The sequence below is a fragment of the Terrapene carolina genome, unplaced genomic scaffold (genome assembly GCF_002925995.2).
Source record: "Terrapene carolina triunguis isolate 2854851 unplaced genomic scaffold, T_m_triunguis-2.0 Scaffold165, whole genome shotgun sequence".
NCBI lineage: Eukaryota > Metazoa > Chordata > Testudines > Emydidae > Terrapene > Terrapene triunguis.
Genome location: NW_020664516.1, coordinates 1,364,229 through 1,389,883, shown reverse-complemented (window position 1 = coordinate 1,389,883; position 25,655 = coordinate 1,364,229). Strand labels below are relative to the sequence as shown.

General features: G+C 46.0%; 1 protein-coding gene across 2 annotated transcripts in view; it reads left to right on the top strand.

Annotated features, from left to right (window-relative positions):
• Positions 1-25,655, top strand: part of LOC112115017 (splicing factor 3B subunit 3) — a 56,356-nt gene that overhangs the window by 13,119 nt on the left and 17,582 nt on the right. For both annotated transcript variants that reach the window (XM_024211985.3, XM_024211984.3), the window contains exons 8-18: positions 1,123-1,226; positions 4,754-4,919; positions 5,775-5,870; positions 6,979-7,051; positions 12,998-13,149; positions 13,670-13,825; positions 14,256-14,411; positions 18,225-18,368; positions 19,242-19,364; positions 20,993-21,147; positions 24,653-24,827. In XM_024211985.3, the coding sequence (XP_024067753.1) occupies positions 1,123-1,226; positions 4,754-4,919; positions 5,775-5,870; positions 6,979-7,051; positions 12,998-13,149; positions 13,670-13,825; positions 14,256-14,411; positions 18,225-18,368; positions 19,242-19,364; positions 20,993-21,147; positions 24,653-24,827 (1,500 nt within the window). The remainder of the gene's footprint in view (positions 1-1,122; positions 1,227-4,753; positions 4,920-5,774; positions 5,871-6,978; positions 7,052-12,997; positions 13,150-13,669; positions 13,826-14,255; positions 14,412-18,224; positions 18,369-19,241; positions 19,365-20,992; positions 21,148-24,652; positions 24,828-25,655) is intronic.

Genomic DNA, 25,655 nt, shown 5'->3' with positions numbered 1-25,655 from the left:
CTGGTGAGACCTCACTTGGAGTACTGTGTGCAGTTCTGGTCTCCTATGTTTAAAAGGGATGAACTGAAACTGGAACGGGTACAGAGAAGGGCAACTAGGATGATCCGAGGAATGGAAAACCTTTCCTATGAAAGGAAACTAGAGGAGCTTGATTTGTTTAGCCTAACCAAAAGAAGGCTGAGGGGGGATATGATTGCTCTCTTTAAATATATCAAGGGGATAAATACCAGGGAGGGAGAGGAATTATTTCAGCTCAGTGCTAATGTGGACACGAGAACGAATGGATATAAACTGGCCGTGGGGAAATTTAGGCTTGAAATTAGACGAAGGTTTCTAACCGTCAGAGGGGTGAAATTTTGGAACAGCCTTCCGAGGGAAACGGTGGGGGCGAAAGACCTCTCTGGCTTCAAGATTAGGCTAGATAAGTTTATGGAGGGAAGGGTTTGATGGGATTACGGGATTCTAATCAATTAGGCAATAACGGCCATCGCTGGTAAAATGAGGGTCTGGCTAGAGAATCTTGCCTGTATGCTCGGGGTTCTGCTGATCGCCATATTTGGGGTCGGGAAGGAATTTTCCTCCAGGGTAGATTGGCAGTGGCCCTGGAGGTTTTTCGCCTTCCTCCGCAGCATAGGGCAGGGGTCGCAAGCTGGAAAATTCTCTGCGACTTGAAGTCTTTAGATCACGATCTGGAGACTTCAACAGCAGAGTTAAGGGAAAGTGGGGGGGTCAGCTTTTGTGGCCTGCATCATGCGGGGGGTCAGACTAGATGACCATATTGGTCCCTTCTGACCTAAAGTCTATGAGTCTATGAGAAAGCCTGGGTTGTGTTTACACTCAGAATGCCATCCAGTCTGAACTTGGGGAATGAAGGCAGCTGCCCCAAACTATCGATAAGGCGAATGCTCTTGGCTGTGCTCAGTCACTGCTCATTTCCTTCCTCTGAAGGTAACTCCAAGGCAGTCTTGTAATAAACTACAATCCCAAATGCATCAGTTCCTGTATCTCTGAATGGGAAAGTGGGCTGCGCTCTTGTGTGTGAGGGGACATAGCCCATCTCCAGAGAGGGACTGAACTGAGCTGTCTCATTCACCATTACTCCTTCCTCTCCGGTGCTTTCAGGTGACAGAGATCCGACTGAAGTATTTTGATACTGTTCCTGGGGCTGCTGCCATGTGTGTGCTGAAAACAGGGTTCCTCTTTGTGGCATCTGAGTTTGGAAACCAGTGAGTAAATCATTTCATTTCCTTCGTGTGCCCTGCTGAATGTTACTGCTACTCTCATTAGCATGACAGAGTGCTGTGGCCGTTGGTAGACTGTGTAAAAAGACAGGGGCTCTCCCTTAACGAGTTGATGGTCTAACTTGTCCAAGTGCATTGACCACAGTTTTTAAGCCCATTCATGTATCCTGGAGAACCTCCTTGGTATTGATCGGCTTTGTGGAAGTGCTCTTAGATTGTCAGATCTTTGGGGCAGTGTGGTGGTGCTACCCTGGGATACCCAGGAGTGTGAGGCCTCTCTCTACCACCTGCCTTTAGCACCAGGGAGCCTTGTCTGTGCTTGCCAGGGGTCAGCTCCCTGACTCCACCTTCCACAGGCAACATAATCACTCTCCTCTCAGCCTACACAGACTCCACTGTCTCTCGGCAGATTAGCAATAAGCAAACTCCAACCCCTGAGCCCTCTGCGCGTCTCCCTAGAGTGTCCAGCCACTGGACACTCATGCAGTTACCAGATCCACTGTTCCCAAAGGAACAGTACACCCCAACTTCACTTTAGACTGCTCTCCTTAATTCACAGCACTTAGATTTTGTTATAGCGAAAAGAAGGATAAGTTTATTTAAGAAAGAACAGAGGTTAAGGGGGTAGAAGTATTGGAAACAATTGGTTACACATCAAATAAAATCAACACGCATTCTGGAACCTAGAGTTAGTTAATAAGGTACTTTCCTGTCTAATAAAGTTTAGCTCACCCCATGTCTTTGTCACAGCGCTTCACAGCCCTGGTTGGCTATGATCCTCCATTCATAAGACATGCACGTTGGTGAAGGATCCAAGGCATACCTTAGTACCCCCAGTTAGATCCCTAAAATCCATTGTCTTCACTCATAGACAGGAGACACACACAGTCACACACCCCCATACTGTTCTTGTTTTCCTGCAGCTTTTCCTCTCTTGAGACTTTGCAATCTTGATTAGCCTGGAGGCTCAGTATGCAAATAAATTTACATTGTGAGGCATACAATACACAGCGCCAGACAGAGAGAAAAGTGTCTCTTTCCTCTTGCTTGAAAGGAACCTCTTTATCCTAACTCTCAGATCTTAAGAACACAATTTCCAGCATCTATACAAAACTCCTTAAATATTATCCCTGCAGGCATTTCACAGTGATGATGATGATGATTACTGAGCGATTGGCTTTTGGTAGACACCGTACGTGCCACCCTTTGGTGAATTAATTTGCACATACCAGACCAGGGGGGTGGGGGTCCTGTACCCCCTATGCATCCCCTCTATACCCTCAGCCAGTTGACACCAAGAGATCACAGGCAGGGACTGTCTGTAGAGCACCCAGCATCATGGGTTCCTGGACCAAGAGGGGATTTTGAAGGATGGATGTTGGTGCATGGGAAGCGAGAGGCTGTTCCACATGTATTGCCAAGATCAAATGCCTGGGCAGACAGTGAAGGGAATTGGAAGCTTGTTTAAGCAGATGTCTGATCAGTTTAGATTTTGATGCTACCATCAGACACGTGTCCATCAATTAACTATTTTTGTCATTGCTCATGGTAGTGAATTTTTACCTTAACTCTCTTTCATTTGTGTTTAGTTTTGTCAACTTTCTAATCGCACAAAACTGAACACCCTTTCCCCGCCCCTTCTCCGAGGCCCAGTCCCCGCTCACTCCACCCCCCTTCCCTCTGTCGCTCGCTCTCCCCCAGCCTCACTCATTTTCACTGGGCTGGGGCAGAGGGTTGGGGTGTGGTCTCTGGGGTGGGCCCAGGGATGAGAGGTTTGGAATGCAGGAGGGGGCTCTGAGCTGGGGGGTGGAGCCGAGGGGTTCGAAGTGTGGGAGGGGGCTCCAGGCTGAGGCAGGGGGTTCAGGTGTGGGAGAGAGTGTGGGCTCTGGACTGGGGGTGTGGGTTCCAAGGTGGGGCTAGTAATGATGGGTTCAAGGTGTGGGAGGAGGCTCTGGGCTGGGGCAGGGAGTTGGGGTGTGGAGGGGTGTGGCGTGCGGGCTCCGGGAGGGAGTTTGGGGCAGGAGGGGGCTGGGAGTGCAGGCTCTGGGATGGGATGGGGGATTGGGATGCAGGAGGGGGTGCGGGCAGCCGGCTCCAGACGGCGCTTACCTTGGGGGGCTCCCTGGAAGCAGCGACATCTCCCTCGGCTCCTAGGCATGGGGGCGGCCAGGTAGCTCTGCGCAGTGCGCGCACTGCCCCTGCAGCTCCCATTGACCGCGGTTCCCATCCAATGGGAGCTGCAGAACCAGCACTCAGGGCGGGGCCAGCACGCGGAGCCCCTTGGCCGTCCCTCTGACTCAGAGCCAGAGGGACGTGTCGCCACTTCTGGCAGCCACACTGAGCCAGGTATGGAGCCTGCCAGCCCCGCCAACCGGACTTGTAATGGCCCGGTCAGTAGTGCTTACCGGAGTCGCCAGGGTCCCTTTTCGTCCGGGCTTTCCATCGAAAATCAGACACCCGGCAATCCTATTTGTTAGACCCGTGTGCACCTGTCAAAGGACCAAACCATGTGAGCTTGGAACTAGTCTCTAGTATCTTTGCGGCCCACTCTCAGAAGCAAATGCGACCTTTTACCATGACTGGTTTTCATTTCAATAACGACACTAGTTATTCTTGCATAGTAGAAGTGCTGTCAAGCAATTTTGTTTCATGTTTTGATCAGCCTTTACAGATGTTATAACATGTAGGGGCATGTTCGCTGATGTCTTGAGTATTTAGGTTTTGTTTCCAAGTTTCGTTTGCGGTAACCTCTCTTGGTCCAGAGTTTTACAAGTGATCCTAAGTTGCACACACAAAATTCTGTGTGTTTCCACACAGTTACCAGAGTTGTATATGCAAATTTGGGGTTCGCGTGCATGTAGTTTAGTACCTCAGTTTCCAAACATGTCTTGCAAGTTTATGGTCAGCTCCTGTAGAGCCAGCCAGCAGGTGGAGCTCTAGCCAACTAACACAAGTCTAGCCGTTAGCTCTGATGAACAGAGCAAACCAGAGTAAAAAGAACACAAGAAACAATTCAATCTTTCTTTATGGATCTGTTTTCCTTTTGTGTGTAAAACTTGCTTATCTTAATATTCTAGCTTATAAGACAGGGTAGCAGGTGATTTTTGAACACCTAGAAAATAGCACTTGTTCCTCCCTAAAACATTCAGACTCAGGTGTTAGCCCACGGTCTTGGTCTTCAAAGATTTCATCATTTAGCTCTTCCTGCTTTGAGACAGGAAAATCTAGGAGCCAGGAGTGGGGTGAGCACTGAGTTGTCCAGAGTCTTCTGCCAAAAACAATGATAAAGAAGGAAGTCAGAACCAGGCAAGAGCTTTGAAAATAGCCCCTAACTCTTTGCCCCTCCTTCCTCTCCCCAAGAAAACAATCCCTCCAGGTGAGAGTTGAAATAGCTAAGTGTTCAGAGGAAACAGTACTAGTTCTCACTCACCCTTCGCCCACACTGAATGCATGGCTGACCTGTAGCTGTAGTCTGCTCTGACTATGCTGCTGTTCTTGCTTTGTGTCTGAAGTTACCTGTACCAGATAGCCCATCTGGGAGACGATGACGAAGAGCCGGAGTTCTCCTCCGCCATGCCCCTGGAGGAAGGAGACACTTTCTTTTTCCAGCCACGACCACTCAAGAACCTGGTGTTGGTGGATGAGCTGGACAGTCTGTCTCCTATCTTGTTTTGTCAGGTATGTCATCATCTGTGAACACATGGTCCTCCCCTTTCCCACCAACCTGCCCTCTGGAGATGTAGGGCCATTACAATTGTGTAACCATAGAAGCAGATCAGTGTATCATCCATTGTGCTGCTAAGTCAGCAGCACAAAGGTCTTTGAGGTGCCTTATGGAAGTGGAAACTCTTTTCAGGGAATCCGCTTAAAATGGAGAAAGAAAAGCACAAGTAATGATCTCATTTCAGTCTTGCTCTGGTTATTTGCCTGGGTTTTGCCGGAGTGTGACAGTGCTGCAAGCACTGACAGAAAAATGGGTTTGCTAAATCCTGAACCCTGGGGAAAAAATGACAAGGTGTAAAGCTAAACCTCAGGATACGAATGTTTGCTGAAAGGGTTATTACCATTCATCAGCTCCATCAGGGGTACATATATTCACCTCTACCCTGATAGAACACGAGTTCGGATAGAACGCGGTAAAGCAGCGCTTCGGGGGGGCGGGGCTGCTCACTCCGTCGGATCAAAGCAAGTTCGATATAACGCGGTTTCACCTATAACACGGTAAGATTTTTTGGCTCCCGAGGACAGCGTTATATCGGGGTAGAGGTGTACCTGGTGTTTGGAAATGGGGTGCAATGCACCAGCCCAGTGCTCGCCCTCTAGCATGACTGTTAGACAAGGCCTTGTGTATTCTGCAGCAAACTTGACCTAAATTTTGTGGTTCTCCAGTGCAGCAGACGGGATGTTCTGTGGCAGCGTCAGTTACGTTAAACTACTGAAACTTTGTTCAGAAAGCAGATTACAGGGCAAATGTTTGGGGGTTTTAGTTCGTCTCCTTGTACATGTTGTGTGACCCACTGTTCCTCTGTGCAGATAGCGGATCTGGCGAATGAAGATACACCCCAGTTATATGTGGCCTGTGGACGGGGACCTCGGTCATCTCTGAGGGTCCTAAGGCACGGACTTGAGGTAAGATCCCCAGAGGCAGCTCCAGAAATCCACAACAGGCATGTGGAGTTGCCCTTCTTGAATTTATGGCGGGGTGCTCATGATGGCGCTGTAATTAAACAATCTGTCCTTGGTGCAACTCTTGAAGGGCTTTGTTCTTTTACCCTTTTCTGCCAAAGTCCCTGTGTAAATGTAATTTCTTCTTCAGACTCTACAATCAGTCCCTGTTGTCCAGTCATGAGGGTTGTGGTGCTGGAGTGTACAGGAGTGATACCCATAGATTTTCCATTGACCTACTACCCTGTAATCCCTGAATGTGATCATTTCAGGCGTGTGAACAAATGGAATTAAGAGAGACAAGCTAGGTGGGGGACCAGCTTCTGCTGGTGAGAGAGAGAAGCTTTCGAGCTTTGCAGCGTTCTTTAGGTCTGAGAGAGGTGCTCAGAGTGCCACAGCTATATACAAAGTGGGACAGACTGTTTAGGCATAAGGGGTTAACGCTTTTTGCAGGCAACTATTTAAAATGAAGTAGGCAATTAACATCTCTGCAGACATAGGACAAAGGAGAGTTAGTGGGTTACAGAGTGTTGTAAGGCGCAACATGTCTTAACTCCCACCTCGTATGTAGCTGTGACGCTCTGAGCACCTTTCTCAGAGTTGAAGAAGAGCTCTGTGTAGCTCGAAAGCCTCTCTCACCAACACACCCACCTTGTGTCTCCCGTATCTTGGGACCAACACAGCTACCCTAGCATGCAAACAATGTATGGAATTGATATTCTTCCCCAGAGATTCTCTGGGTCCTTCTCTGATCCCTAACTCCCCATCTGGTGGAACCCAGGTCACAGCCACTGTCCTTTTGGCCAAGAATGGATGGACCAAGCTGTTCAGCCTGAGGTATCACTTCATGAGATGCCACGAGTCACTTTTCTGTCTGTGTCTGGTGTGCTGAATACTTTGCCTCAACAACATTTCTAGTCCAGGGAGTGAGACTGAGAACTGCCCCAGCTGCCCTGTGTAGCTGTGCAGACCGTTAACCGCTAGTCACTGTAATGCCTCAGTGTTTGACTGGGGTAAACATCTGTTCATCTGAACCTGTTTTCAAAGGAACCCTGCTCTTATTTCCTATTAGGTGTCTGAAATGGCCGTCTCAGAGCTGCCTGGTAACCCCAATGCTGTTTGGACCGTGAGGAGACACATTGAAGGTACATCATCCTTCTCTCAAGCACAGACTAGAACGATCTGTATTGTCCAAGGGCACGGAAAGGGTGCTAAGTAATGCTGCAGTGTGCTCTCCATAACAGCTAGCTGCTCTGATCCAGCTGCCCTGTCCGCACGGTGCAAGGTGTGTGCAAAGACCCAGACATGCTCCGTGTCTAGAAACTACCTTTGGCTTCCCCAAAATCGTTACTCTTCCCATTTCATTGGAAAGGAGGCATCCAATATGTGTGGTAGGCAGCAGCATCCATCTCCAGCGTGCTGCTCCTGGTATGCATTCCCAGTAGGAAGCAGCTGGACTCAGGGCCAGGTGCAAATGAAGCCAATCTGAGTTCCAGGGGTTCTGGCTTTAATTAGTGTCAATGGCAGCACACCTGCCTCGTGGTGGAGAGAGGGGTGTGGTGCACAGTTGTGTTTTACACACACTCAGTGGTAACTGTAGTAGGTTTGTCTCTGTAGGCCAGTAGGAGGCATATCCAGAAAAAGGCAGATAAGAATACACCTGTATAAGGCTTTGATTTGTAATACTTCTGCACCTGCTAATCTGCAAAAGGTGGATCATGCTCTGGGGTAGGCAGCATTTCCCAGCCAGACAGCCAGCAGTGTGTGCAGGGTGACCAGTGCCAAGGGAGGGCTATATGCAAACAGCAGCACAAAGCATAGTGTATCATTCAGCTGAAACAATGGACTCATTAAAACAGAGGAATACAACCCCCTCTTTGGGGTGAGATTAGAGCTCTTCAGAAATACCTAGGTTGCTAGCACTACCCCCTTGAAGGCCTGAAGTGAAGCTATTGCAAGTGCTGATAGACTCCCTTCTAGGTTATTTGTAGAGGATTTCACTAGCGCTGCTTACATGAGTTCTGTGTTGCAGTGCATAGCAGAGCCAGCATGCTGGAATGGAGGCTTCACTCTGCTGCTGTGACACAGCCTCTCATGTAAGCAGCCTCAGTGAGTGGCATGTCTCTTGCATTGGGCTCAGCGTTCTTTAGGAACTTCTGCCCTTGCTATGGAATTCACTTCCTGTTGGAATTGGTTCCAGTTTATTTCCCCGACTTTTCAGGACTTTGGAATACAGCTTAAGTTGAGCAACATGAAAAGAACTAAACAGGAAATGCCTGCAAGCTCCCCAGTGATAATCAGGTCAAGGATAGAGCATTTCAGGTCTCCAGAGTGCTGTTGATACCGGTCTTGCTCATCCTCAGAAATTGGAAGCCAAGAAAGATTCCAGTTTGGCTACCACAAACCCAAGCTACTGGATGCTCTAGCAAATGAGGTGTCTCTAGAATGCACGAACAGTCCACAGAGTAATGGATATCTGTTGCCTCATCCTACCACATTGACTGCTCTTTAATGCATCTTCCATGTCTGGGGCATCCAGAGGATCACATTAGCTACTTGTCAGGAGACTATGGGTCATGGCTACGTTTACATACAATGGACCAGAATACCACCCACCCCACCCCGCTCTTACTCCAGAACTGTAGCCCAGAGATACTGCAGGTTCCAGTTTACAATCATTCCTCTTGATCCATGCAAACAAGGCTGGACTCTGTGGGCTCCATGAGCAGCATTTCTCTTTTAAAGATGAGGGCAGCCACATTTGGGCACAATTGTTCGTTCAACAGTATAAAACTGATCCCCAAATTTTAGCAATTTGTCTTTTCAGCTAGTTTTACTGGGTTTAACCAAAGAGAACGCAGCACCCTTTAAAATGTGCATCTCCTCTTGAAACTGTACAGAAGTGTCGCTGTCTGAGGGCTTTCGGTTTGTCTGTAATGCCTGTTATCTGGCTCTGACCAGGTACCAAATTGAATCTCTCTGCCACAACATGCACATGCTGGGAGGTTTCTGCAAGCACATACTGGTTTGCAGCCTTCAAGGCAAATACTAACCCTGGCTGGTACGTGGTGATACACACTACCAATACCAAGCCTCTTTTTCTCTTCCACAGGTGGCTGGTGGTGGAGGTGCTGATCACCACAGGTGTGTACCTACTGCTAGGGGCTACTGTGCTGTCTCGCAGGTTACCCAGAGAGAAATGCAGTCTTGAGGCTACTTTTATGCTGAACTTTACAGTAAATGAATTCCAGAAGTATTTGTGCAGTTGGAAATCTTTATATTTGTACTGTCTGCCCCAAACCTTCATTGTATGGCTGGGGATCAGAAAGCAGCTCTTTGAATCCCCGTCCCCTCCCATGATCCTTTGGGAACAATAGTGACTGTAACTTTCAAATCTTTGTCAGCTTTCACTAAATCTAAACCAGGATCTTGTTAGCTAAGCATTCCTATAATTGCATTAGGTGGGCTTTCCCCTTGGATTTGCTTCCAAACTGACCATGCAAAACCCCCAGAGGAGGCCAGTGAAAGATGAGCACGTTGAGTGTGTATATGTAGAGACTGCTTTGACACAGGAGTTGCCATGTAAATAAGGGAGCGTATCTATGTATTTGAATGGCGAGGTAGACCTGAGGCAAACTGGACACTCCTTTTTAACTTAATCAATATGAAGGTCCAGGGATTCAGAGAACAAGGTAGCCTATAATTCCTACCACAGAAATATCCCTGAGCTCTAACCTATGAGTGGGGCTTCCCAGGGAAATGTGGTGTATTGGGACTTGATCCCAGAGTCTCCATGAAATTCCATGTTCTCCAGGGCTTCCTTTTTACTACTGTTCCATCTGCACCTCCTAAAAATCGGCGCACTGCTGTGCTGTGTTGTTGTGCTCATCCATTCACATGCTCGCTGATCTTCCCACTTCCTTCTAGCATTTATACTGAGCTTTGTGGCAGTGTATAGAAGTTAGATTAAAGGCACAGATTGGTTTGGTAGGAAGGAATTTTAATAGACAAACTCAAATAGAATGTTTTATTAATAACGTATAAGATTGTAGTATAAAGTACTGTGCCTAAAGTCTGCCATTTTTTATAAGTCAGATTCATGAAGCTACAGAAAATATGCTGTGTGGAAACTGGAGATGGAATCCAGCTGTGACTCTTCTGAAATATCAAAATATTTTTCTCTGTTTACTAGTCCTCTTCCTTGAAAGGTGGCAACTGACATAATTATAGCAGTAGAAATCATCTCTGACCTTTTATGTATGCATGCAGAATAATACATCTCCAGTTAGAACTCCAGCCAGTAGGATTTTCTCTACACTGGATTGTACTGTGTTAAATAGAAATTTTTCTTATGGGGGAAAAAAACAGCCCTCTATTCTAATACTGTATTTTTCAGTGTGCCTCAGAAACCTAGTTCCAGTTAACTTCTGTACAGTCTAAAGCAAAATTGATAAGCAGGAATCCTGATGAATGCATTTTATTCATTTATTTCATACTGCTAAATCATGCCCTTTATTTCAAAGGTTCCAATGGAGGGACAATAAACAGCCATACAAAAGTTCAGGCAAAAACATTTTGGCTGTAATGGAACATGAATTCATTGAACACTCCAGTATAATGTGAGATTCTAGTTACTTCATCAAATTATAGAGTAAATCAGTGCACAGAAAAATCTATAAGTAAGTAATAATGATCAAACAGGAATTTGATTTCGAACAGGACTCTCTTTCAGCTGTTGCTTTCAAATGGGAGCAGAGTTCTTTCTGTCTTGCTCCTAATCACACGGCTGCTGGGAGATAGTCATATGTCTCACTGGTAGCCCCCTTGCAAAAGGCAACAGCCCTGGAGATAGCTAAAAAGTGACAGGGATTTTCAAAATTTGCTCTTGAAAATGCATGTTTCAGTTTATCCTTTGACAGTGTTTGTATAGATCAGTAACTATTCAGCAGTCTGAATGATGGCTGGCTACTGGAACTTCCTTTGAAGGAAGTTGGTCTAGGTTTCCAGTGATTAAGAATGAATAAGGCTTTCAGGTGATGGTGTCCACTCTAGTGGAAGTAACCAGCATATACTAATGAGGGTTCTGTAAAACCAGTAACATCTACTTTTAAAGATCACAAGACAAACACAATAACAGTGCTATTATTAGACCATTGCATACCTGAAAAGGATTTTAATCTTTTAATTGCTATTCACTGTCAAAGAATTCCATCCTTAGGGTCTGACCCTGCGATGTGATCTATCCCAGTGGGGACTTACACACACACACGGAGTCTCCCTGAAGGCAGTGGAGATCTGCAGGGGTCTACCTCCATGAGTCACATTGCAGGGTCAGAGCCAGAGTCACCTAATAGACTAGTAATTGATGTTAGTAATCTTGCAGCCCAAGATGGGATGGCTTTAGTTCTATTAAGACCTTCAGTATGGTGATGACAAAGCTGTGGTCTCTGTGCCGGGTATTGGTCAGTAAAATGTGCATATTTTAAGCTGTATGTAAGAGACTTTTCTCCCCCAAGTGCGATACAACAGGTTTTGCAACACCTGTCTGTCTGAACAGATGGGGGAGAGGAGTGACCACTTGCTGAACCATTTCAACTAACCAGTTGGGCCTTCAAAAATAACATGTGACCTAGCTGTAGATTGACAGCATGTTCGGGACTGGCCCCTGTAAGCCACTGCCCAGCATTTGCTGTCATCCTGAATTAACTCTAAGAATGGCAGAGTGTCTTGTATTTTATTGCATGTTTAAGAATTGACCTGCTACTTATCCATCTCCTGTTCACATGCTAATCATGGGAAATACTGATCAATGGATAAAGATCAGAACAGAGAGAAAACTCTTGGCCCTCTCGAAGTGTTCTTGTGTCATACTGTGATAAATAGGTCTGTAAACACTTCGCAGTGTGCTGAGCGAAACGGATTTTTCGTATGTAAGAAATGGCACTCATTGCCAGCAGTGTCAGCACTCTAGAGGAGTTGAGTTGTTTATCTGGGACAGTCTGGTTTCTACATCAAAGCTCCTGGCTCCATTTCCCCGGTGGGATTGATGAGTTTTATATTTATCCAGCTGTATTTCATTGTAGGAAGATTTCTTGTTTTATTTAATACATTTGTTTAAAAACTTCCTGTTAGTTTCCTACCATGACAAGTGCTGGGAAAGCCTGGGACTGGAGCAGATGTGAGCTTCCTCTTCTCCCCAGCCAAACCTCCTGCCTGCACTCCCTTGCTTTTTCTTCTGAGTCCTACTAGCAGAAGCTGGGAATGGTGTAGCTCCTCCACCTCCAAAGCACTGTGCCTGCAGCTGCACCCAATGGGAGAGGCTGGCAACGAAGGCTAAATGCAACATTCCTACCGTGTTCTAGTGAGAGCAGAGGCAGGTGTTTATCGAGAGCCCCTAACAGCCACCACTCATTCACCCATAGAGCCCATAAAGATGGCTACATAAATGTAAGGTTGTTTAGCAACTCCTGGACAAGGCTGGAGCTAGGGGTAGTGATAAGGGCCTCCAAGACAATGCTCTTCTGACATTGTCTATATTCTAACTTCCTTTTGCATTAATACTAAATAACTCCATCCACCCAAGTTCATTAGAAGCCCTTATTGATGTGAGTAATCCTAGTGAAGTCAACAGAATTGCTTGGGTCCGTAAAGGTCTCTAGGATGGGGCCACTGAAGCTGAGTCTTTCCAGTGCCTTCAGTGGGAGTTGCATTGGGCCCTTAAATTTCCAGAGTTGAGTGGAGCAAGCATAGACGTCAAGGTTTCTGCCTCTCTTCTTATCAGTTAAAGGGCAGCTGTAGGTGGTACGGTCTTCTAGAACCCAGCATATCACAAGTTGACTTTGTGTTCTGAGCCATCACCTGAATCACTGGCTAGATCTTGAACCTTAGAGGGTCTGAGGTACAGTGCTGGCTAATTCTCTTCTGTGGTGTTTCCTGAAACGAACTTCTGCGTAGTGCTGCTAGTGGATGAAGGAACTACTGTTGTAATATTTTTGAGGAATAACTGTTAGTCATTTGACAGTCTCCTCCCTTTTGTTTAGAGACCTTGTATCTAATCAGCAGCCCTTTTCCCTCTCTGTCTTCCTGACCAGATGAATTTGATGCCTATATTATCGTGTCCTTCGTAAATGCCACGCTGGTGCTGTCTATCGGAGAGACTGTAGAGGAAGTGACTGACTCTGGATTCCTGGGTACCACCCCCACTTTGTCCTGTTCCTTGTTGGGGGATGATGCTTTGGTACAGGTAAGGTTACCCTCAGACATCCTGTCCACCTGTATCTGCCATTCTCTACTTGGTGCAGGGCCATGGCTTCTTCGCTGCTCCTGATGTCCATGCTGAAAAGGCTCTGCCAGAAGTTCCACAAGCTTGGCCAGTGTGGACTTCTGGGAACATGACCCTGTTATCCAGGCTTCTCTCCTTGTTTGCCTTATCAGTAAGGTTGGACCTACTGGAATCTGTTGTCCCAAGTTCCTCCAGAGCTGGTTAAAACTCAGGGGTGACAGGCTCCCAGTCCTGTGCCCACAGAGGTTTTCAAAGGGTCCCTGCCATGAGCCCACTGGAGAGTAGTCTCCAGCTTGTAGGTTGCTTTGTTGTACAAGTCTGTGTATTGTATAGTCAATAGGTCGAGAATTGCCTAGAATGACCTCTGGTACTGGTCACTGTCTGGAGCCACTGGAGCTCCTGTGTCAGAAAAACAAGGGAGCTGGGTCCCGTAATGGATGGATAAGTTGTATTTTATTTCTGTTTTATTTTTCTGCTTTAGGTTTATCCAGATGGCATACGGCACATCCGAGCAGACAAAAGGGTTAATGAATGGAAGACACCAGGAAAGAAAACCATCGTAAAGTGTGCTGTGAACCAGAGACAAGTGGTGATAGCACTGACTGGAGGAGAATTAGTCTACTTTGAGATGGACCCAGTACGTGGATTTAAAACTGCAGAGAGCTTTGACGTAGGAACCAGAGGCTGGGTTACAGCCTCAGTGAGGATTGAAACTCTGACGTGTCCTCAGAGTAGGATTCAGTAGGGAAGTTGCCTTTTAGAATAGGGCCTGGGCGGGACCCCATAAAGCCCGTAGAATGTCATTGGATGAGATAATACAAATGGACAAATCTTCAAAGGCTTGTTTTGGATGGAGCAACGCAACCCCCCAAGTCCGGAGCTCAGGCTGGAAATTATGTGCTTTCTCTTAGTTCTGTCGTGTGTTCTGGTGCTTCCAATGTTATGTGAACTAAATTTGAAATCCAGAGCCTTGGCTTGAGCAATGGTTGAAGGTTGAGGTGGGTGGTTGTGTCTGACCCAGTTTGTCCATTGCCTAGTTGATAATCCCTTTGCGCCTTTCTTCTCAGTCAGGACAGCTGAATGAATACACGGAGAGGAAGGAGATGTCGGCCGATGTGGTGTGCATGAGCTTGGCCAACGTTCCTCCTGGGGAGCAGCGTTCCCGCTTCCTTGCCGTCGGGTTGGTGGACAACACTGTCAGAATTATTTCCCTTGACCCTTCGGTGAGCACATCCTGAGATCTGCTTTTTTCATTGTGCTTGTTCTTTGCTCCTTGCAACTGGTCTGAAGTCTTCAGACACTTTGGCTTTAGAGCTTTTGTAGAGTCTTAAGTCCAGAAAGGACCATTGTGATCATCTAGTCTGGCCTCATGTAGTACACAGGCCAGAGAACTTTCCCAAAATAATTCCTAGAGCAGATGTTTTAGAAGAACATCCAGCTTTGTTTGCTTCCTGTGCTGCCATGTCCTTATTACATGAATGCTTCAGTTGGGATTGTGTCGTGTTATCGAACCAATACCAAGATACCTTCCATATAGTCATCCGTTGCAGACAGTACAATAGTGTTGCCATATTTTCTTCTGCCTCAGATTGGGATGTACCAATGGCCCTAGATTTATCCAGGCATTCTGTGAAATTAAGATTAGGGTGTGTCTGCACAGCAGCTGGGTGGTGTAATCCCCCAGCACAGGTAGACGTGCACACGCTTGCTCCGCTTGAGTTAGCGCCTAAAAATAACAGTATGGCCATGGCAGCTCGGGCTAGCACCTGAGGACAATCCCACCAGGCTCTCTGGGTACATATTTGGACAGCTAGCCCGAGCCACCGCCCGTGCCGCTGCAGCCACACTGCTGTATTTAAATGCTAACTTGAGCCGAGCTAACACGTGTCTGTTTACCGATGCTGGGACGTACACCTCCCAGCTGTACTGCTGTCGCCCACCCTAGCTCTGAGGGTAAAACTTGTGGTGTGCCTTTAGGGAAGACTCCTTACTCTGTTACTTTGGGCCTGATTCTCAAGCCACTCCACCCAGAGAGCTGCTGTTGAATCTAGTGGGAGCAGCTACAGAATGGAGCTCAGGATTGGATGTTTGGGGAGTTTGCTTCTGCTTTGGGGTTCTTTGGGAAAGTTGCCCATCAGTGGTACGGCACCTACACGCTGCAGACATAGAAGTCTGTAAAATTAAAGTTTGTCATTCTTTGCTACTGCACCCTTGTAATTAGAACAGTCTGTTTCTTCAGCTAAACATAGTGCAGCCTGTGAACGCTCTTCCTGTGAGTTCCAGAATTTCCTTTACAAGGAAAGTTTGATGGTCCAATCCAAACCAGAGTTTTTAGCCAGTGGTGGGGAATGAGTAAAATTGAGTGCGTTTTGTCCCCCTGCTGAATCAGGACTGAATGCAGTCTTTGATTTTGAACCCTTGGCAGACTCCCCCATCACAGCTACCCCTTGATGTCCACAATCAGTAGGGTCTAAAGCAGGGGTGGCCAACCTGTGGCTCCGGAGCCACATGCAGCTCTTCAGAAGTTAATATGCGGTTCCTTGTATAGACACTGACTCCGGGGCTGGAGTTACCGCCAACTTTCCAATGCGCCGGGGGGGGGCGGGGGGCGCTCATTGCTCAACCCCTGGCTCTGCCACAGGCCCTGCCCCCACTCCACCCCTTCCCACCCCCTCCTCTGAGCCTACCCATGCCCTCCCCCCCCCCAAGCCTCCTGCACGCCACAAAACAGCTGATCGGGAGGTGTGGGGAGGGAGGGGGAGGCGCTGATGGGTGGGGCTGCCAGTGGGTGGGAGGCGCTGGGAGCGGGGGTGGAGCTGATGGGGGCCTGATGACGTATTACTGTGGCTCTTTGGCAATGTACATTGGTAAATTCTGGCTCCTTTTCAGGCTTAGGTTGGCCACCCCTGGTCTAAAGGCATAGGAGGCTATACCCTGCCTACATCATAAACTCTCTCAGTTTCCAGTAGGCACAGACTTTGGTTTCTCAAGCATGGTTGCTGATGGTCCCCTTGCAGACTTCTACTCATCCATTTACCTGAGGCAAAGAGAGCCTTTTTTTAATGGATAGTTAAAATAGGCTTGGTTTTGCGTCACCTTTTCATGGTAAATATTAGGGCTGTCAATCACAGTTAACTCATGAGATTAACTCAAAAAGTTTAATAGCGATTAATTGCAGTTTTAATTGCACTGCTAAACAGTAGAGTACCAACTGAAATTTATTAAATGTTGTTGGGTGTTTTTCTATATTTTCAAATATATTGATTTCAGTTACAACACAGAATACAAAGTGTATTTTATATTGTTATTTTTTATTACAAATATTTGCATTGTAAAAGTGAAAAACAAAAAAAAAAGTGTTTTTCAGTTCATTTCATACAAATACTGTAGTGCGATCTCTTTATCATGAAAGTGCAACTTACCAATGATTTTTTTTTGTTACATAACTGCACTCAAAAACAAAACAATGTAAAACTTTAGAGCCTACAAGTCCACTCAGTCCTACTTCTTGTTCAGCCAATCGCTCAGACAAACAAGTTTGTTTACATTTGCAGTAGATAATGCTGCCTGCTTCTTATTTACAATGTCACCTGAACGTGAGAACAGGCGTTCACGTGGCACTTTTGTAGCAGGCATTGCAAGGTATTTACATGCCAGATATGCTAAAGATTCGTATGCCCCTTCATGCTTCAACCATCATTCCAGAGGACATGCTTCCACGCTGATGATGCTCGTTGAAAAAAATCAAGCATTAATGAAATTTGTGAATGAACTCCTTAGGGGAGAATTGTATGTCTCCAGTTCTGTTACCCACATTCTGCCATATATTTAATTTTATGACAGTCTCAGATGATGGCCCAGCACATGTTCTTTTCAAGAACACTTTTACTGCAGATTTGACAAAACGCAAAGAAGGTACCAATGTGAGATTTTTCACGATAGCTACAACACTCAACTCAAGGTTTAAGAATCTGAAGTGCCTTCCAAAATCTGAGAGGGACGAGGTGTTGAGAATGCTTTCAGATGTCTTAAAAGAGCAACACTCCGATGCAGAAATTACAGAACCCGAACCACCACCACCACCAAAAAAAAATCAACCTTCTGCTGGTGGCATCTGACTCAGATGATGAAAATGAACGTGCATTGCTCCACACTGCATTGGATCGTTGTTGAACAGAACCCATCATCAGCATGGAAGCATGTCCTTTGGAATGGTGGTTGACCCATGAAGGGACATAAGAATATTTAGTGCATCTGGCACGTAAATATCTTGCGACACGAGCTACAACAATGCCATGTGAACACCTGTCCTCACTTTCAGGTGACATTGTAAACAAGAAGGGGGCAGCATTATCTCCTGTAAATGTAAACAAACTCGTCTGTCTTAGCGATTGGCTGAACAAGAAGCAGGACTGAGTGGACTTGTAGGCGCTAAAGTTTTACATTGTTTTGTTTTTGAGTGCAGCTATTTTTGTACATAATTCTACATGTGTAAGTTCAACTTTCATGACAGAGATTTCACTACAGTACCTGTATGAGGTAAATTGAAAAATACTATTTCTTTTGTTTTTTTACAGACAACATCCAAAAATATTTAAATAAATGATATTCTATTATTGTTTAGCAGCGCTATTAATCGCGATACATTTTTTTTAATCGCTTGACAGCCCCAGTAAATATTAGACCCATAGGTTTTGTGCCTGAACTGGCTGCTAACTTTTTCTGACACTTCTGACTGCTTACATTAGGCCACCAGCCTCTCGCTAGAGTGCTCAGCAGTTAAGTTCAGGACCACTAGCCATTGTGCCAGACTGCTCAAGTGCAAATGCAACATCATTTGGGGAAAGCCAGGAGGTGAGGCAGATGGATCCAAAACTCTTGTGCACTAGGAAACCATAAATAATTCTCTTAGGGTTTCCTATGTGAATTGAACACTGTTCTTTACAAATTTTGAAAGGTGACCTTTAGGCTCCTTAGATAGAAAGCTGGATCTCTTGTGGTAATTGCATGTTCGTGTCCTTTTCTGTCTCTTACAGGATTGCTTACAGCCCTTGAGTATGCAGGCCCTCCCTGCACAGCCAGAATCACTGTGTATCGTGGAGATGGGTGGCGCAGAAAAACAGGATGAGCTGGGCGAGAGGGGCTCCATTGGCTTCCTGTACCTGAACATTGGATTACAGGTGAGGCGTACTTGCCTGGTTCCTACAAGCCCTTCCGAGAGACATTCAGCCTGAAAGACTTTATTAAATGCTCATTATATTGTCCACTGCAGCGTCCTGAGACTTTCCATGTGGACATCCCCGTCAGGATATAACGTCTGAGTCATGCAGTTAATTCCGCTTTGTATATGGGCCTGTCTGGAATACCCCAGTTGCTCCAGCTGTTAAGCAAGTCCCCATATGTAATTAGATTTTAGGTGAATACCCCCACTGATGAAAAGAAAGCAAATTCTTTGAGATGTTGCCTAGCACTAATCATGCATTTTTATGCTTTGGCTCCCTTTTGAGAAGAGGATGATTATAAAGAAACTATTCTCTCCATGAAATGTTCTTGGGCAGCTGTGCAGAGAGCCCCTTGAGGGCAGAGCCCGGGTGCAGCATGCATGTCACCCCAGGGTCTGCTCCAGTAATCTCCCCATTGTCCAGTCTTGCACGAGCAGAGCTAGGTGATGGTGTGATAGAAATGTTGTTTTGATAAGTCCTACGTGGGGTAAAAATTACCGGGCTCTTCCAAATAGTCTAGCCCAGGATCTTTACTTGGGCATCTTGTTTGTTGCCAGACTGTAAACTCTTTGATCATTAGGGAAGAGGGTTTGGGTGAGAGGAACTGGAAGGCGCTGCACTTGGAATCTGGGGTCAATGACCAGTTCTACCATAGACTTCCCTTGTGACTTCGGGAAAGTCGCTTTGTGCCTCAGTTCTTAAAAAAAGAAAGAGGAAAAAAAGACTGATTAGTTAAAAACTGCATCTTCTCTCATTAAGTATAATTGCCTCGGCCAGTGTTGTCTCTGTGATCATGAACTAAGTGAGTTTTCTCTCTCGCCTAAATAAAAGAACGGTGTGCTGCTGCGAACTGTCCTGGATCCAGTCACTGGAGATCTTTCTGATACCAGAACCAGGTACCTTGGCTCACGCCCCGTGAAACTCTTCCGAGTCCGAATGCAAGGCCAAGAGGCGGTAAGTAAAGCAAGATGTCGCTGTGTCGTGTCAATATTGGTCCCTGTGCAGTGTGCCAGCTCCCCTCGTCGGTGGGAAAGGTGGAGAACAGGACCAGCTTGCTGTACAGGAGGAAGAGCCGGGTGGCTTCATTCTGGAGCTGCTTGGGACATAGCTCATGCTTGACATAACCACCCTGGTTTGGGTCAGCCTGGCCTTGGTTCTTAAGAGATGATGCCCTGCAATGCTTGTCTGACTCCTCTTCCCTCTACTGCCCTCTTTGGGCTGGGACTGTGCTGACTTGCAGGCCGCCACTCTGCTGTATTTGTAAAAGCGCTAAGCAGATTCTGTTAGACACTTTCAGTGCCTCTTAGCTGACCTCTCCTGCACGGATATGAAGCCTGAAAGCTCTGCATGAGCATCCACACAGTCTCCGGCTGCCTGATGTGTAGTGGCATTTATTTTGCTTTGACCCAAAGCAAGTTATGGTCTCCTCCCGTCTGTGTTAAGAGGGCTGGAGGTGGTTATCCAGGGACTAGTCAGCTGCCTTCATCTGTGGCTGAAGCAAAATATTTGCTGGATTTGGAGTTGAGGATCCAGTCCTTTAGAATCGTATTTGCAGCCCTTCTGTTGTGGCACTGGGGAAAGCAGCCACCCCTGGGTTCACCCCTTTTTGGATCACACTTCATGGGTTGAGAAGTGCTGGGTTAGTGATGGCCAGTGCAGGGGACGGGGTGAGGGGTGGGGTCTGGATTCTGCTCTAGGTTGTGATACATTGGGTAAGTCTCATCTTGCTGTACACAGTCCCCTCATCTGTAAAATGGGGATAACGTGTATTGTGGAGGATTTGAGGCTTAATTCATTAATACCTGTAAAGCTCTTTTAGATTCTTGAAAGAGAAGTGTTAAAATAGAGCAATACATTTTCTATTTCGAGGCCAAACTCTTGCATTCCCCTCTGTACTGAGATCAAGTGACACCCCCTGAGTCTAATGTACATTATTTAGTATAACTCTGTCTGGCTGCCCAGCCAAGAACATGGTCATCTCCAAATCATTTTAACTAATAATTGAGATATAAATAATCCTTTAGGTTAAAGCTGAAGGAGTTTTAAGTCTAATTTACTTTGCACTGTTTATGCCATTTGTTTGCTTTCTGCACTCCTCTTAGGTTGACTGCAAATACACTAGTTAGCTCCATTTATGTTTCTAATCAGTGTCACTTTTCATGCACTAGCACAATACTGCAATATTCAGGTTGCAACATGACAGGGAATGTTTGTTTAAAGAAACCTACTTCCTTTGAAAAACAGTTGTTTAAAAAGAAAAGCCATGTAAGCATTTCTGTTGATATTGGCTTTTGTAGAGAAAATTGGATTTTCCAAAACTCAGTTTGGGACCAGGTTGCCATTCTTGTAATCAGTGATGTCTGAACCGTGAGGTTGCTCCCTTGGAAGTTGCTCCTTAGAGGGGGAGTGGTTTTGAAGTCGGTCTCTGGGCAGAGTGAAATTATGCCCACAGTGATTGATTGGATTTTCCAGTGACTAAGAGTGTAATTACTGGAATGTGCGCACTCTGTTTAATGCTGCAGGGAATTAACTGGCCCCTCATGTCCAGATTGGTGAATTTGCTGTCTCTCTTCCTTCCCCAGGTGCTGGCCATGTCCAGTCGCTCATGGCTGAGTTATTCTTATCAGTCCCGCTTTCATCTAACCCCCCTGTCCTATGAGACTCTAGAGTTTGCATCTGGCTTCGCTTCTGAGCAGTGTCCAGAGGGCATTGTTGCTATTTCCACAAACACATTGAGGTAAGATTGATTAAACGCTCATGCTTCTGAACCGGGGCGCTGGTAGCTCTCAGGAGGGAGGAGAGGGCTGTAGAGACTTTTCAGTTTGTTGGGATCTCCTGGTATGATGCCTGGATAAAGAAAGTTTTTAACATCACCTGCCTCTCCCTAAAACCACTCTTTCACTGCAGACACATTTGTTCATATTCAACATCTGACAGTTTTGCACCAAGCTAATTTATAGTGTTTGGGAGAATTTACAGTAAAAGTCCCACCTCATTGGGATCAAAAGATCTTTGAGCTTTGTCCCCCACTGGGAGATGGTCAGGCACCTTTGAGCACAAGCCAGTTGGATGCACAGTTAGTTCAAATATTTCACCACCCCATCATTTTTAATCTGTTTCTACCAGTGGATCTGCCGCTCTGCCTACAAAGGGCATTCTGCAGTATACTCAGCAGCCCCATTTAGGATTTCAAGCCATGACTAGAAGCCAGTTTTGCTCCAGATGTTCTGTTTTATTAAATTGTCCAAATGTTGTTAATTCTTCTCCTACCAAGATTAGTAATCCAGGGCGTTCCAGTGGGGCAGGGTTGCTCCATGTTTGTAATAATTGGGATAGTTTTCAACTTTGGAACTAGCTTACCAATTCATATTCTTATTAATATATTTTAAAATCCATCGCAACAGTGTCTGTCAGCTGATAGCAAGATGCAGACTCCAGCACTAGGCTCATAAAATGCAACTTGTAGTTAATTTGTAAAAGGAAAATTTTTTATGGTGATTGGTGCTTCTGACCTTGAGTTTTTAGGTCATTGAATAAAATGGGTGTAGTTTTAGGTGTATTTTGTTCAATAACAGTCTGACCTTATTTAAGCTAATAGCCACACTCCCAGTGGAGAAGTTTTGGGCGCAGGAGTGTGGAGGAATAGAAAAAGGAGATAACAGCTTCCTTTTGTTCTAGAAGAATCAAGTAGAGCTACCAAGTAACATTGTCTATAACCCTGTTCCTTTCTCCGTACCTACCGTATTCAGTTATGGTTTCTCTGTTCTGATTAGATTGTAAGCTCATCAGGGCAGGACATAAGAATACTTAAGCCTGAAAGCACCTTTTATGCTTTTAGTGGCACTATATTAAGGTGAGGTGGAAGATAACCATATTTGGACAATTATAATCACAGATCAGTTTTATTTACAGAGCAGTACTTTTCTATCAAGGCTGAGTTCTTGTGCATGTTTCAAAACATTTGTTCTTCATGTCCAGCTTGGGAATTTAAATGCATCTGGCCAAGCTGCAGGAGGAGTGACTGAAGGGCATGTTGAGTAGCTCTCTTGGATTTCATCACCAGAAAGTGCAGCATGGGATAGTGACATTGTGAAAAGGGCCATGATGGGGACAGCTCCCCATTCTGTGGAATAGCCATGCTGCCCTTTTTAGCAGGGCTGCCAGAGTTCGTTTAGCAGCTTTCAGAGCACTAGGTAGGACGGCTTTAATGTTTGGTTTGGGTTTTGCTCATGGTGTGGCTCATTTGTGGATTACGAAAAGGCAATGAACTCCTAAATGTGAAGGCTGGTCTACCCAGCAAGAGCTGTGCATGGGCTGGCCTCCCTGACCTAGCTTAAATCCAGCTAGCGTGGGTAACAATAGCAGTGAAGGCAGCATGGGCTTTGGAGCAAACTCACGAGCTGAATGCATACTCAGGCTCTGTGCTAGCTTTGTACTACCTGCTTTGAAGCCCATGCTGTGCTGTCTTCATTGCTATTGTTACCTGGATTCAAGCTAGCTCAGGTAGGCTGGCCCCAGCAATGGGGCCCTGGAGAAATGAATAAATCTATGGTGGTTTCAGCATTTGGAGTATTTCAGGTCTGGGATCAGGCATTGTAGGAGTATCGTATACGATCCCCTTATAGCTAGGAGATGACATTTCTAATATGTGCCCAAAAAAAAGTCCAACCAAGTGGTCGAAAACACAACTACTGATCCACAACGATAGTGCAAAGCTGTTTTATAGGCCTCTGTTTAGAAAATGCAACTCCGCTTCTAGCTCACCACTGTGATTTTGTTCTGAGCCATTGTTTGCCCTGGCCAACGCCAAACATTTTCTCATGGAATGTCTTTCCTCAGTCCCCCATTGCTTGGTTCCCAAAATACCTCATTCTATAGGCCACCAGAAAGGTCCATTAGTGGTCCATGAATTGCTGTACAGTTGGATTTATTTTATAACAAAAGAAAAGTAATTCAACTACAAACAGATTTTAAAATGACTCTGGCTCTTACCAGGAGAGAGAAGGAATTAAGTTTTTCTCTGTATGGGGAGTTCTGTGGCTGGCCTATTGTAATTTGGCTGTATGCTGTAAAATAACAGAAAAAGGAAAGTGCTTCATGAACTGAAAAGGCTGTTCTGTAGGAAATGGAGTAAGTTGTTGGTTTGAAAATCAAAGGAATGACCGTGTTTTTTGTGTTGCCTGTTCATATCTCAGCCCGGGGCGGTGGGGGGATAATTAGAAAGATAAGTGAAAATAAAGGGGAAGCTTAAATTCAGCAGCCCTGCTTTATGTGACTACAAACAGGCACTTTCTTCTTGTCTGTCCTTTTTGGCATATTAAAGCATTCGATGGTTTTTTAAAGGAAACTTTCTGAAGGGACTCATGGTTATTCTGGCTCCAGATGAGCTGGCATTTGAGCAGGCGAGCTACAGAAAGACCAGTCATTCAGACACTGATATTTTTCTTGTCTTGTGACTGGCCTGATTTTCATCGGAGAAACTTTTGGGGCCAGCTGTAGCCTCTAAACCACATTTGGATTCAGATGCCGTATTCACAAGTTTCCCCAATTCCATTTGTCGACCTTTTTCCCCCTCATAAAATATGATTTCTTTTGCATAACTGCACCATTTGCAAAAGGCTGTTGATCACCCACCACTCATTCTGTCATCTCTGGCATAGATATAGCATGGTCTCATATATAAAACAGGGAAGTGGGAGTCATAGGAGACTTGAATTCCATGCTCAGTTCACCCACTGATGAGCCAGTCTCATCCCTTCCCTGTAGTTCAGTTTCCAGCCTGCAGAGTGGGGTCATCAAACCGAATGCATGAGATTAGTATGATCACCTGTAAGGGATTACAAAGAAAGTTCCCTTCTTCCCCCTCGCACACAACACTGCACAGTTGGCCGGGTGTCTTGGAGGCAGGAGCATTCACTTTCCTCTGAGGCATCAGATATTGGCCTCTGCCAGGAAACTACTACCCAGTCCATTGCTGATCTCTCACGTAGCTCCGATATAGCATCCACTCCAAAAATATAGCATCCACGGCGCTATTGAGAACTCCTTGGGTTTGTGCTCTGAAGAAAGGACATTGCTCTGAGGGTTGGGAAAGAGCGATTAGCGCTCTCGCATCTGGCCTGGGCTGCTGAGAGAACATTGATTCATGAGATGATAGCTGAAGACTGAGCTCCATCCTCACTGTCTCTGGGGAGTGGCTTGTGTTGGGAGTTGCTAAATGTGGCCTTTCTCTGTCCATGTAGGATTTTGGCGTTGGAAAAGCTGGGGGCAGTCTTCAACCAGGTTGCCTTCCCGCTGCAGTACACCCCCAGGAGGTTCGTCATTCACCCTGAGAGCAGCAACCTGATCATCATCGAGACAGACCACAATGCTTACACCGAGGCCACGAAGGCCCAGAGGAAGCAGCAGATGGCTGAGGTAATCAGGACAGCTCATACATGCACATGTGTCCTGAGCACGAAGGGCGGGATGGATGGAGTGCAGTGCAGGCCTGTGGGGATGGCAGGAGAGGTTGCTCAGAGTCCTGCATTGAGAACTGCATTCCACGTACAGTTTGGGCTTGGGCTAGTCACTTCACCTCTTCCTCAGTCTCCACGTGTAAAACTGAATGCTCAGCAGGTGGCCCTGTGACATTGAATGTTTGAAAATCCACTTGAGCTCCTCTGAAGGACCCTGTATAAGGGCAAATTGTTCTTTACTGTTTGCTGCTGTTGATTTCTTAATAGCGGCCTCAGACTCCACATTGCCAAATGACTAGTGGTTGGTTTTCTAGTTCAGTCGAGGTGCTTCCACATAATCATAATTTCAGCAGATAAATCGCAGTCCGAGTGCTGCCGTTCACAGCATGCAGTACCCTGGTGCCTTGACAGACATTGCAGATCATTCCGCTGAGCAATGATCCTGCTTGTGTATCACACGTTCTCTAGAATTTGTTGTTGTTATTGCTGAGGTTACTTGGAGTTGAATAGATTGTTTTCCTCAAAGATTTCTCTGTGGCATCAGCTGGTGTTTTGGAGGCTGTCTCCCCAACGCAATGGCCCCATGGGCAGAGAGGAATCAACGGTGCCATGCTTTTGAGCTCCATATCAACAGGCTGTATTGTAGCAAGGCGAGCGGCATCATGGCCTTGTAGGTTTCTTGTAGGTGTTGAGCTCTTGGCTCTCTGACTTTGTAAAACAGAGGCTTTAACATTCACTTGGCTTTCATATTAGTAGCACTTTGCCTTGGGGATCTCTCTCCATTGAA